The 20357-nt window shown below is 25.0% G+C and overlaps 2 protein-coding genes across 3 annotated transcripts in view; one reads left to right on the top strand and one right to left on the bottom strand.

Annotated features, from left to right (window-relative positions):
• Positions 1–20357, bottom strand: part of LOC127288326 (uncharacterized) — a 278443-nt gene that overhangs the window by 206105 nt on the left and 51981 nt on the right. The gene's annotated exons all lie outside the window — the stretch shown is intronic.
• On the top strand, positions 5975–20351 carry LOC127288342 (uncharacterized; the record flags this gene model as incomplete). The annotated part of the gene is made up of 4 exons (XM_051315735.1): positions 5975–6104; positions 17527–17765; positions 20100–20195; positions 20289–20351. Coding segments are annotated over 4 exons (528 nt in total), but the record flags the coding sequence as incomplete, so codon positions are not given.

Here is a 20357-nt window from a genome sequence, read left to right as displayed (position 1 = left end):
CAAAAAATGTATTATTTGTTTAAATTTTGCCAAAAAATATGAAAAATGAATTTTAACCTCAATGTACTGGAGGTTAGATATTCATATAATGCAAAGTGCTATGAAATATTTATTTTATTAGATGTTCATTTTGACTTTTTCACATCCACTACTTCCAAAAATTGACTTTACTTAATTAAACTAACATTCTTGATTTGTCAATGACTATTTTTTAAATGATCGCCGACTTTACCCCGCATTTCAGGGAAAAGTTGACGACAATAAAAGGGCGTATAAATTTTTTTTCTGAAAAATAAATAAATATTTTGATGTAATATTTATTAAACAAGAGAAGTGAAATTTTATATATTAGAAGTATTAAAGTTTTATTTTATGTTTTTATCATAATTTTTTTAAAGAAAAACTTCAAAAAATTCGCCGACTTTACCTCATTTTACGGTAAAAAAGAAAAAAATAATTTAAATATTTAAAAATAATTTTTTAAGCAAAAAATAATAGTAGATGAGAAATATAATTTATGGCTTTTTTATTATATTATGTAGTTAGTGAAACATGCGGCAGTGTTATTAATTTTAAGAAATTAATAAAAATCTTCTACTTACAAAATGTTAGACGTGTATACCAGCATGGACGAACTAGAACTGAAAACGAATTTTAACATTTACATATTGCTTTAAATATATTTTAGAAAAACAATAACATTCGGAGAAATGAATTTTAATATTTCCTCCAACGTTTCGAAATCACACTGATTTCATTTTCAATAAAACAATATAAATAAATTAAAATAAAGACAAAGAATATAACAAAAATACAAATTAGAACAATATACACTGAGAAAAAAAATTTAGTGTTTGCAACAAAATTGTTTGATTAGGCAATTTTGGTTCTTGTAACCAAATTTTGGTTGGCAGAAACAAAGTCGTAGAGTTATCTCAACCAAACATTTGGTTAGGCCAACAAAATTATTTGGTTGATAATTTTTAAATTCCAACCAAAATTTGGTTACGACAACAAAATAATTTGGTTGACACAAGAAAATAGTTTGGTCTAAAAAACCAAATTATCGTTTGTTGTCCTAACCAAAATTTGGTTGCGACAACCAAATAATTTGATTCGCTCTCAGCTCATAGCTTAAGAGAACAGTTAGTTTAAATCTCTCACAAGGATGGGTAGTCCTGTGGTCAGAGCTCCCGATCTTCAGCTTTAAAACAGAGGTTCGATCCCAGGCGGAGATGAGATTTTTCAAAGTCCACAAATATTTCAATTGGATAAATATAAATTCAATGTTAAATTAATAATAAATAAATAATAAAATAAACAAAAAAGATAAAATGAAAAAAAATAAGGTAGAATAAAATTTTTAAATTTACAAAAAAACTGTTTGTTTGATCAACCAAACATTTTTGAAGACCTAACAAAAAAATTGGTTGAGCTAACCAAACATTTTTGTTATGCCAACAAAAAACACTCAACCAAATTTTTTGGTTGACTCAAACAAATAGTTTGGTTGCTTAAATACCAACAAAATTTTGTTGTTGGCCCAACCAAATTTTGGTTGCTCTGACTAAACATTTTTCTCAGTGTTTCTCAATTTTTTTGGATATTTTTTATGACGAAAAGTGCTTTAAAGGTGGTAATTGGGGTCTTCCTCTACTCCGATCGAGCGCTCAATTTTTTTCTTCACTTTTAGGTGTATTTTGTGCCCGAATTTGCAATAAAATAGTCTGCCTAAGAAAAATTAAATTTTTTTGGAAAGTTTTTTATGACCAAAAGTGCTTTAAAGGTGGTAATTGGGGTCTTCCTCTACTCGGATCGGGCGCTCAATTTTTTTCTACACTTTTACGTGTATTTTGTACCAGAAATTGCATTAAAAAAGTCTGCCTAAGAAGAATTAAATTTTTTTGGAAAGTTTTTTTGATGAAAAATGCTTTCGATTGGTATATATAAAGTATAGTTTTTTTAAATTTAAATTTAAAGAATTAATGAATTAATGAAAACGAATCGATTAGTATATATATGAAGTATACATTTGAGGTAAATTTAATAAATTAATGAAAGTTAAAAAAAAAAATTCCCAGTTTAGCTGAAAAATTTTGTATTTATTTAAATTCAAGTTTAAATATGAAATAATTATGTTTCTTGAATTGAAACAATCCGATATAATTGTAAATAATTATAAATTATATATTATTTTTCATTAATTTTTAGAAATTTCAGCTAGAATATGAATTTTTGATTTTTTAACTTCCATTAATTTTTTTAATTTAACCTAAATGTATACTCAAATGTTTATATTATTATATTATTAATGTATGTTTATTTTAATGTTAATGCTTTCTTTACGAGGAAGCAAATTTTTTTTCCTGATCGTAAAGAGGAATCACAATGTTCATGACATGAACATTGTGCAGATGTAAATTCAGATGTTCATTACATGAACTTCATGTAATGAACATCTGAATTTACATCTTGTTTGGAAAGTTTTTATAATTATTATATGTACTTAGTTCCTTAGTGGGCTTACAGCCCTAGGAGCTTGATTTCATTAAATAAATATTTATAAAATTTTTAACCACAAACCAAAATTTTTGAGGTTAAGTTTTCTAAAAAATAAAATATTAAGGAAAAAATAAAAAAATAAAATTTTATGTCAACTTTATCAGTTTCTGAATTTTGTATATTAATTTATTTATTATTAATTAATTTATCTGAAAATTTAATTCAATATTATTATTTCTATAGTTTTTTATCGTTTTCAATACCAAGTGTCGTTCACTGTCAGGGTGTCGGTCACTGAACATGTTACAAACAAAATTTGAAAACAAAAATATAAAAGGAAATTAGCAAAATAAATAAAATAAGCATCAAAGAGTATTCAAAGGACTGAGTATACAAAAATAATAAAATAAATTAATATACAAAAGGAATAAAAATAAAATATACGAAAATAATAAAAATAAATAAAGAACAATTTACCAAATAATACGATGATAAAAAAATTAGCAATTAGTGAGTCGTGTTTTTATGCCTGCGAAGCGGATTGTAACTCGAAGTTTTTAGGTTAGCTGTCGCCAGAGGAAAAAAAAACTCGTGCTTCGTCTTATTCGAAAATATTGTGCTCGTCAATAACCCGAGTAGAAATTTGTAATGGCGCTAGCTCGCGGCGCGAGACTCCATAAGCGATAACATGGCATCTAGCGCTTCCATCCTAGCGCCATTACAAATTTCTACTCGGGAAACTCGGTGTTCACACCCTTGGTGCATATTATACTATTTACATCGCAGACTTTAATTATTAATAATTTGTATACAAGATAAATTCACGAAATATAATAATTGCTATCCCGTAACCTCTGTTATCACACATCGACGCCATTTCTATGACGAGGGAACCGATATATCGACATTAACAAATCAAACGTTTCGATTCTGCGCATAAGCAATATAATATCGATTAGTTAAAATTATATCGCGCGGGAACTTTTAAAATAAATTGTAAATAATAAGAAGTTTTGAAAAATAAGCTTTTAATTTAATCTACAATAAGATATTGACTATTTCGAATATCCATTTAACGGACGAAAAAAATTAAATAAAATTCCATAAAGGGCGGTAAAATTAAAATTAATTTTAAATCTTCTAAAACTTTATTATCCTACAATTATTAGATATCACTTTTAGAAATAGAAAATAACATCTCACGATGACTCAGGAATCAGAAATTTACATAAATAAAATAAGAATAAATAATTATAATTTAAAATTAGCATTAATTCGATTAATTTTGAAATATGGCTGCAACTTTCAAGATGTAATAAAATTTTAGATAAACCGAATAAAATATCAATTATTTTAAACTTATTTAATAAAAAATGTTTAAATTGTAAAATTAATAAAAAAATTTACGTTATACAATGTATAATAATTTCAGAGTTCTTATACCCAGTTTAATAACCAAAATTTATGATCTTTTCGTGAATATGGGCAATTGGGAAAATTAATACTATTACTGAACTTTGGGTGAGGTTCGATACTAATCTTTTTTTGCTCTCCATTAAAAAAGAATCAATTTCACTCTTTTCAATTAAATTATCAGCGGTTCTATTGTTTCTTTTTTTTTTATTTCGAAAAGTTTTAGAAATTTTTTTTTTTTTCAATAAAAAGTTATCACCTTTTTTTTATTACATAATAGCTACTTAAAACTTTATAATTTCAACCTAATTTGTCTTCGTAATTTTAATAGTAGATTTACTTAAAAAAAATTTTAATTACTTATTGTTAGAATATTTATTGATTTTGTTTGTTGATTTTAAAAAATTATACCTGCGTATTTTCAATGTTACACATTATATTAATATGAATATTATTTTGACTACTTTTTTCGTAGCGTCGCGACTTAAAAGTCTAGAGCCATCGCGCAAGTAGTGTAAGTCAATTTTCGTCTGATTTCTCATCATTTATATTGTGTGCCTCGGCAACAAGGGGAACGAGACGATTTTGGTCCGACAATATATCAATGCAATGCGTCATTACACATGAAGATAAAAAATACATTAATCACTATTCATATACAATTTTTTTTTTAAATTTTGATTTTTAAAGAAGAAATTTGATCATCTTCAAAAAGTATTTCGAGAAAACTCGGAAAATGCTAAACACGAAAAACAAATATAGTAATAAAGATTTTTTCCAGAGAAAACGATTTTAATGCATATAAATAAGGAACGCATGATTATATTCTAAAAATCATTAGTTAGAATTTTCATTTTATGGAATTTTATTTGTCATAATATTATTTTTGAGCTGAATTTTTATTTTTTCGAATTTGTATTTTGCAGAATTTTCATCAAACGGATTTTCTATATTACAGAATTTTTATATAACCGAAAATTCACTTCACAAAATTTTTATTTCTTCGCATTTTCATTTAACATAATAGGCATTTGAAAGAAATTTTATTGGGTAGAGTTTCATTGCATAGAATTTTTATTTTATTCTTTTAGATGAATTTTCATTTGTTCGAATTATTATTTGATATAATTTCCATTTAACCGATTTTTTACACTACAGAATATTTACTTAACCGAAAAATCATTCAACAGAATTTCTAATTGACAGAATTTTCATTCGTCCGAAATTACAAATGACTGAACAAACAATCGATTTTGGCACGATTTTTAAAATCAACCAATCAAAAATTATACATAAAATTATTGTGATTGGTTGATTTCAAAAATCGCGCCAAAATCGATTGTTTGTTCAGCCATTTGCAATTTCGGACGAATGAAAATTCTGTTAAATGATTTTTCGGTTAAGTAAAAATTCTGTAGTGTAAAAAAACGGTTATATGGAAATTATATCAAATAATAATTCGAACAAATGAAAATTCTATGCAATAAAATTCTACCCAATAAAATTTCTTTCAAATGCCTATTATGTTAAATGAAAATGCAAAGAAATAAAAATTCTGTGAAGTAAATTTTCGGTTGTAGAAAAATTCTGTAATATAGAAAATCCGTTTGATGAAAATTTTGCAAAATACAAATTCGAAAAAATAAAAATTCGGCTCAAATATAATATTATGACAAATGAAATTCCATAAAATGAAAATTCTAACTAATGATTTTTAGAACATAATCATTGCGTCTCATAAATAATTATACTTGATAGAGAAAGATTATTAAAAAAAAAAAGTGTAGCAAAATTATCTTAGGGGTATTTATTATTCAGCAGTCATAAATCATGTTTAGGGTTACACTAATGAGATAATAATTTTTTTCGACTACTTTTTAACGTGAAAAAACTAAATATATTTTCCACACCTTATAAGGTGATGTTTACAAACTATAAATTAAAAAAAAAAATGAATCAAAAAAATTCAAAAAAAATATCGACACAATCTTCTTGTATAAATAAAAGTAAAAATATAAATAATAGTCAGTCAATTGAAAAGAATTTAATTCGAAATTTAAAGCCAATTTTTTTTATTTCTCGATTTTTCGGAGTGTCACCCTACACAATAACAAGTACAAAAATTTCTATATCAAATGCTGGAGTTATATATTCAGGAATACTTCTAATTTATTATATCTATATTATTGGTGTGCGTTTAAAAGTGGTTTACAATCAGAATATTGATGTGAAATTAAAAATAATGACATTTACAAGAATAATACTTTTGATTTTTATTACAATTTCTGACACTATTCTTTCCATTTATTGGGATCGAAAATTACAGAATTGTTTAAATAGCATTTGTTATTATGCAAAAATATTAAATTTTCAACAAAAGAAAAAAAATCGTTTCATAATAATAAGTTGGTCTTTAATTATTGTTACAATGATTTTTTATCTTTTTATGGCAATAATGTCATATTTTTATGACAATGATAAAGGACTAGTTGCACTTATAGACATTACAATTTTTCCAGCTATAACATTTATTATTTTAAAATTTATACTAATTGTGATTGTTATTCGTAAAATGTTTCAAGATCTTAATTTTTATTTAACAAAAGGTTAAGTACAATTATATTTTCATCTATACTGCCGTACGATGTAAAAACTTAGTTAAGTCATATTTTTGACAAAAATGAGTTTTTGATATCAATGGATTCGTAAGAAAAAACTGCGTCTGATTACGTTATTAAAAAATTTTTATTTTAATTATTTATTGCAAAAAATAGTTATTAAAAATCTACAAAAACTTAGAAAATGAAAGAATACTTGATAAAAACTCAGTTAACTCGAGTTGAGTAGTCCTAAAATCGTAGGAAGCGTTGAGATCGAGCATAAGATACGAAATAAAAACTTAGTTAACTCGACTTGAGTGTTTTCTCTTTCGAAAAGTGGCATGAGCCGGACACTGCATTTCGATGGGAGCAAGCGTAAGTCAACTTCGTTAAAGTTCGGATTTTCGTCGGGTGAATTCGGAGTCCCATGCATTTAGCTTGAGTTAACTAAGTTCTTACTTCTGAACGAAAACTCGCGCTCGCCTACCTTTTCGAAAAGCACTACGTAACTTGAGTTAACCAAGTTTTGCTTTTAAGAAATAAAACGTAAGTCAATTATTTAATATAATTTGTTTAAATAATTAACTTTTGACTTCAGAATTAAAAAGAACTCTATCAAATTACCTAGGAAGTGAAGTTAGATTAAAGAATTGTTTATATTACATTAGGTTTTTAAATACAAACAGTTTTTCGTCATTTTCTCCGTTCGAACAAAATATGACTTAACTAAGTTTTTATTTCGCACGGCAGTATACGATTTAAAATACCTTAAAAAAATTAATAAAACTAATTTATTTTTTAAACAGAGTTTTCTTCTAGTGATGAATTTTATGTAAGCAAAACAGGTGCTTTTCAAGATTTATGGACACTACACGATCAATTAAACACAGCAATTAAAGATTTGAATTCACTATATTCAATTCAATTGTTTCTATGGATATTAATGGTGACTTTTAATATAATGTCAAGAACCTATCAATTGTTTATAATAAAAACATTCAGATATTTCTTTAATGACTTGCGAGAAAGTCTTTTCTTGTTTTATTACATTACAATATTGACATCAGTGTCAATAGTCTGCCAACTGACTGCCAAGGAAGTGAGTAAAAAAAGAACAAAAAATTACAACACGCAATTCTTAAATATAACCTAAAAAATAATGGAGTTTGTATATTTATTATACACGGACGGAGAATTTTGAGCGTTATCACATTTTTTTAAATTAATTTTAAAGTCATTTTATGAGACTATTATACATCTACTGCAAGTTTTTTTTTTCAAAGTTTTGCATCCCTTAATACAGTAATATACTTAAGAAAACTTTTTTTCTTAAACCTTTCTTAGAACCTTTGCTGTGCCCATTTACCCCAAATTTTATGAAATTTTCTAAATCTTGGGGTAAATGGGGACTGTTAGTTTCATGCGTTTAAAGCTGATCTAAATTTTTTTTTCTGCTGCATAAAATAATCCTAGGAATGTAAATAACAACTTAAAAAAAACAAAACCCGCAGATATTAACTTTTCAAGCAAGAAACTTACGTAATTTTTGAAAAATAGGGATTTTGTCTCCATTTACCTCAACTGACACTAGGTAAAAATATTTATTTTTATTTCGTAAATTTCAGGCTTCCCCGTGACGATTTGGCTCTTTAATTTGCATTTTAAAAATAATATTTAATTTTATAAATTAAAGTGACTATAGACTCGTGGAGAATCACCCATATATAATTTTTTTTCAGGCCAATAAGATGTCATCAATTATATTTTCACCTGGATATTTTTTGAAACATCCGCAATACTGTAAAAATGTAATTATTTATATTTTAAATTATTTGCATAACCCGTGTGGAAAACGCCCCGTTCGTCCCATGCGTGATAGGGGCCCCCGGCAGGGTCCCAAGTGGAAAATCCATGAGGGCAAATCCATGCGGGCACCAGCAGGGCCCCCGCTATTTGCCCTCACGGTGCCCTGCTCAAAAATTTTTCTAAGTTCAAAATTCAAATATTTTTTCATCAACACAAAATGAATGTTTCCAATGATTCAGAACAACGAAAAACGCGTTTTCAATAAAAATATATTTACACTTTTTTGAAAATAACACTCACACTTATGGCAAAATAGATGAGGGCCATCGTAGGGGCCCGCATGGATCGCCCTCATGATCGATTAGCAAAATTTTCTAAGTCCAAAATTCAAATATTTTTTCGTCAACAAAAAATGAATGTTTCCAATGATTCAAAACAACGAAAAACGCGTTTTTAATAAAAATATATTTACACTTTTTTGAAAATTCACCTGACATGAGATGATTCATGATAATAATCATAAAGCATATAATTAATTATATTTTATAAATTGCATTTGATTGGAAAATATAATTTAATATCTTAACTTGAACTAAATGATGTTAAGCACTTTTCTTTGTTAGGTACTTTTTAAGTTTAAATAGCATCAAGAAGTTAGCATTCGTTTTGAAGTAGCGTGCGTAGCGTAGTTGGTAAAGCGTTAGACTCATAGTCCGTAGGTCGTAGGTTCGATTCCCCCCATGCGTTAGATTTATTTATTTCTCAGGTTTGCGTTTAATCATTAATTCTATGTATGAATTAATTGAAAAATGAAAATATCCGTCAATAGTATGCATAAATTACATATTTTTTAATTTTTTAATTAATTAATTTATTATTACTTTTAATTATATCCGACAGTTAATTAATTAGAACGTTAATTAATAAATTCAATTTGAGTAAGAATTTAATTTAAAATTGAATAATTATTAAATAAATATGTTATTTATTCATAACTTAAGCTTATTTATTATTAATTAACTTTTATAATATAAATTTATAAAATTTATAAATAAAATATAATGGAATCCACGAGGATTTTCCATGAGAGTACCCATGAGGGAAAGCATGTCACGCCTTTGAGGGCTCCACGTGGATTGCCCCTATGGTTTCCATGCGGCACGAGGGCAATCCACGAGTGCCCCTCACGGGGCCATTGCCAATTTTCCACACGGGAAATAATTAAAATATTAAACAAGTTCCTTTAATAATTTTTTCCCCCATCAAGCTTTTCTTAGCAGAACACTACTTTGCACGCACTCTGTTGTCAGTTTTTGGTACTACAAAACACTGCACTGTATTTTTACAGTTCCATACTAAAATAGAAGGGAGCTATGCAAATACAATGCTTATTAGTCGTAAATAAAAATAAAATTGAATATCACAAAATGTTATAATACAAAAAAATTAATATTTTATTATTATACAGGGTGTTCAAAAATTATGAAAACTTTCAAATATCTCAAAAAGTATGTATTTTCGTGATACTTCTTTTTTCACTGTTGGGTCACAGGCCCAATGTTTTTGGATTCAAAAATGTGGATCTTTTTGTTGAGAAAAACTTTTGTGTTGAACATTTTTTACGAAAATACGTACTTTTCGAGATATTTGTAAGTTTCCATACTTTTTGAACATTCTGTATAAATAATGATTATGTCTAATTGAATGCTTTTATTGTGATTACTTTTTTAATTTGAAACTTTTATTATTTAATTTTTTTATTTTATTATTTTTATTAAATTTAAACAACAATAATAAAATTTAATTTTTTTTAAAGATTTATTTATTCATAAAAGTAATAAATATTTAATTTGCTTCATCTTTATTTTTAGGAGAAATTAATTATGGGATACTACTTTCTCAACCATTCATTCAATTTTACAGCAGCTTTTGGACTTTTTCCTATCGATAATCAATTACTTCTTTCTGTAAGTCATTAATTTCAAAATTTACAAATTGTATGATGTCTATAAAAATAATGTAAAAAAAAAAATTATTTGCTCGCAGATAGCTGGGGCAGTCACGACGTATTATGTAATCCTAATAGGACCTACAAAGTTATCGAATTCGTGATGAACAAGCATATTTCGGATTGATGAATATCGTGTATATATATAGTCCACTCTACAAATGTTTTCTTAGCTTCTAATTTAAAAGCTTTTTGATTTTAAAGATAATTTTATATAAATATATATATGGGACGTTTTGCGCCAACAAGAAAAAAAATATTTTATACACCATAAACGAAAGCAATAAATTTCAAAAATTCAAAATGGCGCATCCAATATGGCGAACGAAAATTCTTGAACGGAGAAACTTTAGTTTATAAAATTTGATATTATGAGACTAAATTTTACAAAAGGCCAATAGTAAACGAGGATATAGCTTTACCTTTGTGAAAATTACTATTTAAATATTATACTGTGAGTGAGTATTCTTAATTTGGAAAGAGTAATATAATAATTATGGATTTATATTTCTAAACTTTAGGAAATTTTAATAAAAAAAAAAATACGAAACTGAAGTTGCTGAATCGTTGAAAACGAGCTTTATAAATATATTAATAACTGAAAAAGAATTATGAAATTAACAAAAAATATGGTAAATATCCATCTCGTGTGAAAATAAAATTACTATAGTGTTTTAGGAATATTGATATAAAAGTTAAAAAGCCCTCCACAATAATAGAAAAAAATTACTACTACATATACTAAATTTTACCATAGTCGATATTAAATGTTCAAAGTTGCACCTTCAAATATCACAGTAAACATATTACATATTTTTGAGGAACGCACGCTTTTAATACAATACTAATATAAAGAACTTATTCTAATAATACACACATTCACATAATCGTCGCAAATATATGCTTGAGAAAAAAGGCAACTTCTTTATATACTAAACAACAAAAAGTATTACCGCTTGCGAGAGAATTTCTACAAATATATATCTAATTTAATATTTTAAATTTATTAATTAAAATATAAATTATTTATTAATATAAATAAAGTAAAATTTAAATTAAATTCTCAAAATTAAATATTATTCAGTAAATTTGATTTTGTTTTTCCTTCACTGTTTAACTTTTTGAATAATTTTAATTAATTTGGAAAATTTCTTAAAAATTTTAACAATAATTAAAAAAAATTTTAGATTTTTTAAAAAGTTATTATTTTAAATGAATATAATAAAAAAATTCTAAGAATTACTTTCTTACAATGATTACTTGATATATACTTTTTTTGAAACTAATTTTTGTTTTTTTATTAAAATTTTTCAATATTTGATTTTCAGAAATTTTTATGAAACACTTAAAATAAATAAATTATTTTCAATAAAACACAAAATAATAATAAACACATATTTAAAAATAATTTTTTTACATGAAATTATACATTTGATTTAATTATTATTTAAATTAATCTAATTTGTTAAATCTAAATATTGAATAAAATCGAATAAAATGTTCAAAATAGTCTTTTCTCATATTTGCAAACTATTATACTTAATACATACATATTGATAATATTACTATGTATTACGTGATGAAACCCAATCGGTTATACTCGGCAATAACCGGATATTTTTCGTACATCATCGGTAAAGTTCGACCAATCGAATGCTACTAAGAAATAAAATTCCTATTTTCAATGGGAATGTTTTCAAAAAACAATTTTAGATGTTACAATAACCAATTTTAAGGTGAGCAATATTTTTAGCACCTCTGCTTCTTTTCAATAAAAATAGTAATATTTTTAAAACAGAGTGTAATATGTGAAATTTCAACTATTACTTTTCATAATTATTCTAGTCAAAATTATTTTTGTGAATATCTCGTTTTCCTAATTTACAATTCATATAGCTTTTATTAATCATTCTAACTCCTTATTGTAATTATTAATAATATACTATACCCCATGCAGAAATTGCCTGACTTTGCCCTATTTAAAGTAAGGCATTGGTAAGGGCCTTATCAGTTTTCCCTGTTTGAGTAAAATGTGAACAAATTAAATTTTTAAAGTTTTTCCTTCATAAAGTGTTATTAACAATAAAATAAAATCGTTTTACAATAATTTTAGATATTTTTTTATTTTAGTGTTTTGACTAGAATTCCCGACCAAAATCCCAACTAGGGTATTCCATATATGGCCCTGTCAAGGGCCTTTTCAGATTTCCTGGTTTAAAAAAAATTCAAACTAATTAAGTATTTAAAGTTAACATTTCGCAAAAATGTTATTGTAAATTAGTTAAATGATTTCGATTTTAAATAATAATTTATTTCTTATTACTAAATTTTTTTATGGGTTCCTGTTAAATTCCCTAAGTATGAAACTCTCCATAGTTACCACGGTATTAACACATTTTTTAGAACGATGGCGCAAAAAAAAAAATTTTATGTAAAGTTTGAGAAGTATTAATTAAAAGAAGATAATAACTATTAAAAGTAGCAAATTACATTGGATAAAATAAGAATTTATAATTTTTTTAATTTACATTGGATAGTAAAATTAACTGGATAGTGACAAGAATGTCCTCAAATATCATGCAAACCATCCTAGCGTGCGTGCGTGGTTAGTTGGTTAAGTTGTCGGCTTGCGAATGTTAGGGTCGTGCGTTCAATCCCCAGCGTTTCGGGATTTTTCTCTAATAGGTATATAAATTTAAATATTTTAGGCATGTACAAACGAAACTAGTAGGGGAGAGGATGAAAACATGGATCTCAATACTAATACTTATAATAATAAATTTACTACTTTGAATAGTTTTTCTTACCAAATTTTACAGTTAATCTTACAATTTTTACATAGTTGTTTCAACTATTGTTTGTTATAGGCGCCCCCTGGAACTAGGAGAAATATGTAGTCAATATCAATTAAATGCATCAATTAAATATAGTCAAATTTACCATGAATTTTTTTGAGTTTATATAATATAAAAAAATAGGGTATGCGTATGGAAAACTGGTAAGGCCCTCACTAGTTTTCATTACCTAGGGCATGGTGAGGAAAATCATTACACCCTTGTGAGGCACTGATCAGTTTTCCCGACAAGGCCCTTATTAGAGATCGTGAAAACTGGTAAGTACCTCATAAGGCCCACATCACGATTTCTGCACGGGACTTTTAAATGATACCGATAAATTTATTTTGTACTATAGTAGTAGAAAATAATGTCATTTTTATCACTTCATCCTCTCTTACTATTGGTTTTTTGTAAAAATAATTATTCTAATGTCAAATTTTACAAACTAAAGTTTCTCCGTGTAAAATTCATCAAATTCAGTTGAAACTTGTTACTCAGGAGTTTTTAGAGTCGCTAATAACGAATCTGAAGTCCGATTTCTAAAATTCAAAATTTTAGATCCAATATGACAATCAAACATTTTGAGAAATTTAAGACATCAACGAATTTTCAAAAAATTTAGTTGTAATTAATTTCAAATAAATTTATGGAAATTTTTTACAAATTCGTTCAACATATTTGATTTTGAAAAACTGACATCGAATTTTTCATTATGCAAAATTAAAAATTAACATAAGCAATAATATTTTCAAAAAGTATTTTTTATTTATTTATTTATTTATATTAATATTTAAATATTTATATGCAAATTGAAAATAAAAACTGAGGCTTAAGTGATTCTAAATTATTAATCCTAATTAATAATTCATGGTTTTTTAAATGTTTTCTATATCTTATAAAAATGAACATTTAATTACAGGAAATGAAAAGGGTAGGAAAAAAAATGAATTATTATTAATGGACATATTTTATTTTTCATAAAATTAGAAATTTATGATAAGTAATTTTCAAATACGATAATTATACTCTTTGTGTTACTTTTTAGTTAATGCGTATTTTTCACTAACTTTTTTTTTTAACCATTAATCTTAAACCCCAAATTTAGGCGCTTTCAATAATCTGTTAATAGTCACACTTCCGCATTCAGAAAATTAAGTTTTATATCCTCTAAATGACAAAATAGTAAAATATGTTGGTTGCTTTTACTTCTTAAAATGAAAGAAGGTAAGAAATTGAAATTTTGTCATAATATTATATTACTTAAAAATAATTCACTAATTATAATTAGTGACGCTATATGTTATCAAATTATTGTGTAAATTTAAAAACACTTTCACTATGACAAATGCAAAATTATTATTTTTTTTTTATTTTATCACGTAGAGAAATGATTTATTTGAACCAAATAAAATATATTTGAGTTAAATAAACGTATATTTGTCTCAGAGCCTACTAACTTATTTATTTGGCGTAAATAAAAGTTTTATTTGTCAGAAATAAATTTTTCTTTGCCTCAAATAAATTTTTTATTTCAATGAAATAAAATATATTTGCAACAAATAAACGAGTTAGTAGGCTCGGAGACAAATATACCATTTCTCTGAGTGTATTTCTTCATTTCTCTATTTTTATTCAACACGTACGATTTATAAAAATACCAAAACTAAATTATTCAAGTGTTTTAAATTGTTTCAGAATGAAAAAAAAGAACTTGAAAATTTCTAATAAGAGTTGAAAAATTTTTCAAACTTAAAGTGACATTATTCAAACTGTATATATATATTTATATAAAATACATAAAAAAAATGAATAAGGAAAAAGTAACAAAAATCTTTGTGACACAATTTCATGAAATAAATAATAAAAATTCAAAAACAAATTTTAAACACTCATTTGATGATAAAACAATTCATGAATTAAAGCCAATATTTTTTGTTTGTCGAATTTTTGGAATGTCACCCTATACAATATCGAATGAAAAAATTTCTCTATCGAATATTGGCGTTATATGTTCAGGGATATTTGTAATTTATCATTTTTATGTATTTTTTTATCGTGCAAAAATTTATTATTATGATAATGTTGATCTAAAGCTCAAAACACTTTCAATAATAAGACTATTGCTGCTTAATTTAACAATATGTGTTGATATTATTCTCTGTATTTATTGGGATCGAAAAATGCAAAATTCCATAAATAATACATGGTACTATGAGAAAATGATAAAATTTCAAAAAAAGAAAAAATACAATCTTGTAATAATAACATGGATTTTGACAATTGTAAATGTCATGTTCTTTCTTCTTATGGGATCATTGTCATTTTTTTTGGATAATTCTGAAGGAACTGGTGCTCTTGTTTATGTTCAACTATATCTTTCTATGATATTTGGTATTATCAAATTTTTGCTAATTGTAATTGTTATTTGTAGACGATTTCAAAATCTTAATGGATATTTAATAAAAGGTTTGTAAGAATCATTTTTCTTTTTATGTGAAGTTAAACTCTAGGGTTTGTAAAGTTTCATGAAATTTTCGTTGAATGAAAGTTTCATGAAAGTTTCAAAGAAAGAGGCGGGAATATTTAAATTATATATAATAAATCCTTATTAATAATAATATTAATTAATTTAACGACTGGAAATAATAATGTTTTAAAACGGATTTTTTGGTCATATTTGATTTATTACTATATTAAAATTTTGTCTCCGTTTCGAACTGGAATCTGTTCATTTTCAAAGCTATAAACATTTCATACAAAATACGACATTAAATAATTTTTCAATCAAAACGAAAATCAAAACGAATCACTCGAAAATTAAAACAAATATTTATTATATTTAAATTGTTTTGATTGAAAAATTATTTAATGTCGTATTTTGTATGAAATGTTTATAGCTTTGAAAATGAACAGATTCCAGTTCGAAACGGAGACAAAATTTTAATATAGTAATAAATCAAATATGACCAAAAAATCCGTTTTAAAACATTATTATTTCCAGTCGTTAAATTAATTAATATTATTATTAATAAGGATTTATTATATATAATTTAAATATATTCCCGCCTCTTTCTTTGAAACTTTGAAATTTTCATTTTTTGAAACTTTCATTCAACGAAAATTTCATGAAACTTTACAACCCTACATATAAGAACCAAAAAATTATAGGTTATGTTTATAATAGTTTCGATACACAAACGGGAATATAAATCTCAATAAAAACAATTGATGTTGAAATTTTTATTAAATTCAAAATAAAAACTGATTTTGATTTTACATAATTAAACTGCTAAAACTATCATAAACATAACCTATAATTTTTTAATTCTTAGGTCCCTTTCTTCAGGTCGCGTCAAATATATACAATCAATAAACACTTATATTTAAAAATAAAAAATATTACTATAATATATTTTGAAAATTGTGACTAATATATAGTTGGGGTCCATGATTATCCCATAAAAATCATTAGTTAGAATTTTTATTTTAAAGAATTGTATAAAATAGAATTATTTTTTTCATCGAATTTTCTTTTTTTTGAATTAGTATTTGAAATTATTTCTTTTTAAATTAATTTTTATTTCATAGAATTTCTTATTACCTAACTTTTTATTTAAAATAATTTAAATTTAATAGAATTTTAATTTAGCAAAATTCTCATTAAATCGAATTTTTAAATGAAAAAAATTTTTAATTCACCGAATCTTAATTGGTCCGAATTTTTATTTATACGAATTGTTAATTGATAAAGTTCTTAAAACGATCAATTTTCATTGGTCCGAGAGTGTAAATTATTGAATAATCAACAGAAAAGATTTCGGCGCGATTTTTAAAACTGACTAATCAGAAATCTTTTAGAAAATCGTTAGTGGTAAATTAAAAAATTTTTTTTTCTATCGGTCATAGCAATTCGGCCATTTGCAATTTCAGACAAATAAAGATTAGCCATTTTAAGAATTCTATCAAAAATATCAATTCGTAAACATAAAAATTTTTAAAAATTAAGATTCGCTAAATTGGAAATTTTAATATTTAAAAATTCGAAGCACTTAAAGATCTATTAAATGAGAATTCTGCTAAATTAAAATTCAGTTCAATTAGAATTATTTTAACTAAATAGTTGAGAAAAGAGAAAATAATGTAAAATAAAAATTCTTCCAATTAAAAATTTGGTATCAAAAAATTATGTTAAATAAAAATTCGGAAAGTGAAAATTCATCTGAAAAATAAAATAATTATATCTAATAAAATTTTTTAAAATGAAAATTTTAACTAAAGATTTTTATGGAATAAAACATGCGCGACATATATAGTTACGTTTATTATGTGAATTAATTTTATATATTTCAATTTTGAACAGAATTATCTGCTAGTAAAGGACTTGATGTAATCAATGTAAATGAATCAAGTAATTTGCATGATATATGGTCACTTCATAATCAATTATCTTCATCAGTAAATGATTTAAATACTTTGTATTCAATACAATTGTTTTTGTGGGTTTTTTCAATATCTTTTAATACAATTTCAAGAATTTATATCTTTTTTACAACAACACTTGTGACATCCATCTATTGGAACTTGAGAGAAATTTGTCTTGTAATATATTTCATTATTTTATTGTCATTTCTGTCAATAACTTGTCACATAACTTCTAAAGAAGTGAGTAGAAAAACAATTTTTTTAATTTCTTACAAAATTTATTATACATTAAATTATATTTAAAAAATTTATTGTTTTAAAATGTAATTTTCAAAAAAAATTCAAATATCTACTTTTTATTAAATTAGGAATGTTATTAGAAAGACTTTAAAAAAATATGATACAGATCAATTTAATATCGATATTTCATTAAATTTAAATTTATTAGAGAAATAAGTATTCTTCGAAAAATTATAGTTTTCACGTTGAAAAATTTGTGGCTTACAAAAAATTTATATTTTAATAATTAAAACAAAAATGTTTGCAGGCTAACAAGATGTCATCAATTATGTTTTCACCTAAATATTTTCGGAGCTATAAGCAAAGCACTAAAGAAGTATGCAATTTTTTGATTTTTTAGAAATACAGTCAACTCTCAAAAGTTTCCTAAAAAAATTCAACTAAACTGAATGAACTAATCGAAAACACTGTGAATGTCAAACAAAATCGATTGACAGATTTGCAAAACTTTTATTATCTAGTATTCAATAAGCATAATTCATATTATACTATAAGGACTTTAATTTTAATTGATAAATAGTTCCCCAGATAGTACATAAGCTTGTAGAAAGCTTGCGACAAGATTGCCGCGTAATATTACCAACCTTGCACGGTAAACTTGCTGCAAGTTTACTGTTAACTTCAAATGTCCCACCTGACCGAAAGCTTGCATGGTAAGTTTACCGAAAGATTGCAGTGTAAGGTTACTGTAAGATTGCACAATAAGAATATCGCAAGATTACTCAGTAAGCTTGCACGGTAAGCTTGTAGCAAAGTTGGTGCAAGGTTGCCAAATAACCTTGCTTTGAACCTAAAAACAATTTTTTAAAAATATTTCATCTAATTTATATAATTTTATTATATAAATTTTATTATAGGAATTAAACGAAATATTTAAAAAAAAAATTTTTTAGGTTCAAAGCAAGATTATTTGGCAACCTTGCACCAACATTGCTACAAGCTTACCGTGCAAGCTTACTGAGAAATCTTGCGATAATCTTATTGTGCAATCTTACAGTAACCTTACACTGCAATCTTTCGGTAAGCTTACCATGCAAGCTTTCGGCCGGGTGGGACATTTTAAGGTTACAGTAAGCTTGCGGCAAGTATGCCGTTCAAGGTTGGCAATATTGCACGGCAAGCTTGCCGCAAGCTTACGTGCCATCTGGGTAATTTTGAAAATTAACTTTTAGAAGTATATTTCTAATAACTATTTTATAGTAATATTAATAATTAAATATTAAATAATTTATAATAATAAAATTTTAATTAATTAAATTAACAATAGATTTATATAAATAATTAAAAATATGTATGTATTGAATCATTGGGTCACAAAAATTATTATCAATTATATAAATTGAAAATATTAATATTAATACCTAATAATAATATTAATAATAGTAAAGATGGAAATTGATTTTTTTTTTTTTTTTTTTGAAAAATCTACATTATATTTGTTAAAAATCATTAAAAATTAACTGTCGCCCGTCAACGTCGGGCCTCTTAAGATTTAAAATACTGAAATAAAATAATTTTATATAGAAAAAATATAAAAAATGTAAATAAAATTTTTAAACAAAATTCAAAACGTAGATTTAAATTTTTAAGGAAAATTATAATAAATTATAGAAATGAAATAAAAATGACAAACATAACCTAAAACTCACCAATGTCATTTTTATAATTTACCTATTATAATTTTTCATAAAAATTTAAATCTACGTTTTGAATTTCGTTTAAAAAATTTTATTTACAATTTTTATATATTTTCTGTATAAAATTAATTTATTTCAGTATTTTAAGGCCCGACGTTGACTAGAGAAAGCTCATTTTTAATGCACGGAGAGAAATAGATGGTAAGAATTTACGATCTTAAGATGGTAAAAAGTAGATGTTATCCGGTACCATCATTATGCTACTCGGTACTATCAAAGATGTTAGAAAAAGTATGGTTATGTTACCCAGCACAATCAAGATGTTACTCCGTACAATCTGGATAGTAACTGATATAATCTAGATTACTGTCCGTATATGTAAGATCAAATATAGTACCTGGTATTATCTAGATAGTACCCCGTACCATCTATTTCTCTCCGTGTGATTTTTAAAAAATAAAATGTGTATTTAAAAAAAAAAAACAATTTCTATCTTTACTAATATTAATAATATTAAATATTATACACATTTTGTTTAATTATATAAATAATCATTTATATTGTTTAATTTTAGGAGAGATTATTAATTGGACACTATTTTCTCAACTATTCATTCAATTTCAAAGCAGCCTTTGGATTCTTTGTTGTTGACATTCAACTGCTTCTTTCAGTAATTCCTTATTTTTAATATATATACATATACGCATTACTAATACATAAATTACGTGTAATCAAGATTTAATTAATTGCTGTCTATTTGCAGATAGCTGGATCAATAACAACGTATCTTGTTATATTAATAGGACCCACCAGTTTATCAAATTGATAACCA

Source organism: Leptopilina boulardi, unplaced genomic scaffold (assembly GCF_019393585.1).
Source record: "Leptopilina boulardi isolate dan_hultmark-lab unplaced genomic scaffold, ZJU_Lbou_2.1 LbouV2_384, whole genome shotgun sequence".
Lineage (NCBI taxonomy): Eukaryota > Metazoa > Arthropoda > Insecta > Hymenoptera > Figitidae > Leptopilina > Leptopilina boulardi.
This window is presented reverse-complemented; position numbering and strand designations above follow the sequence as displayed.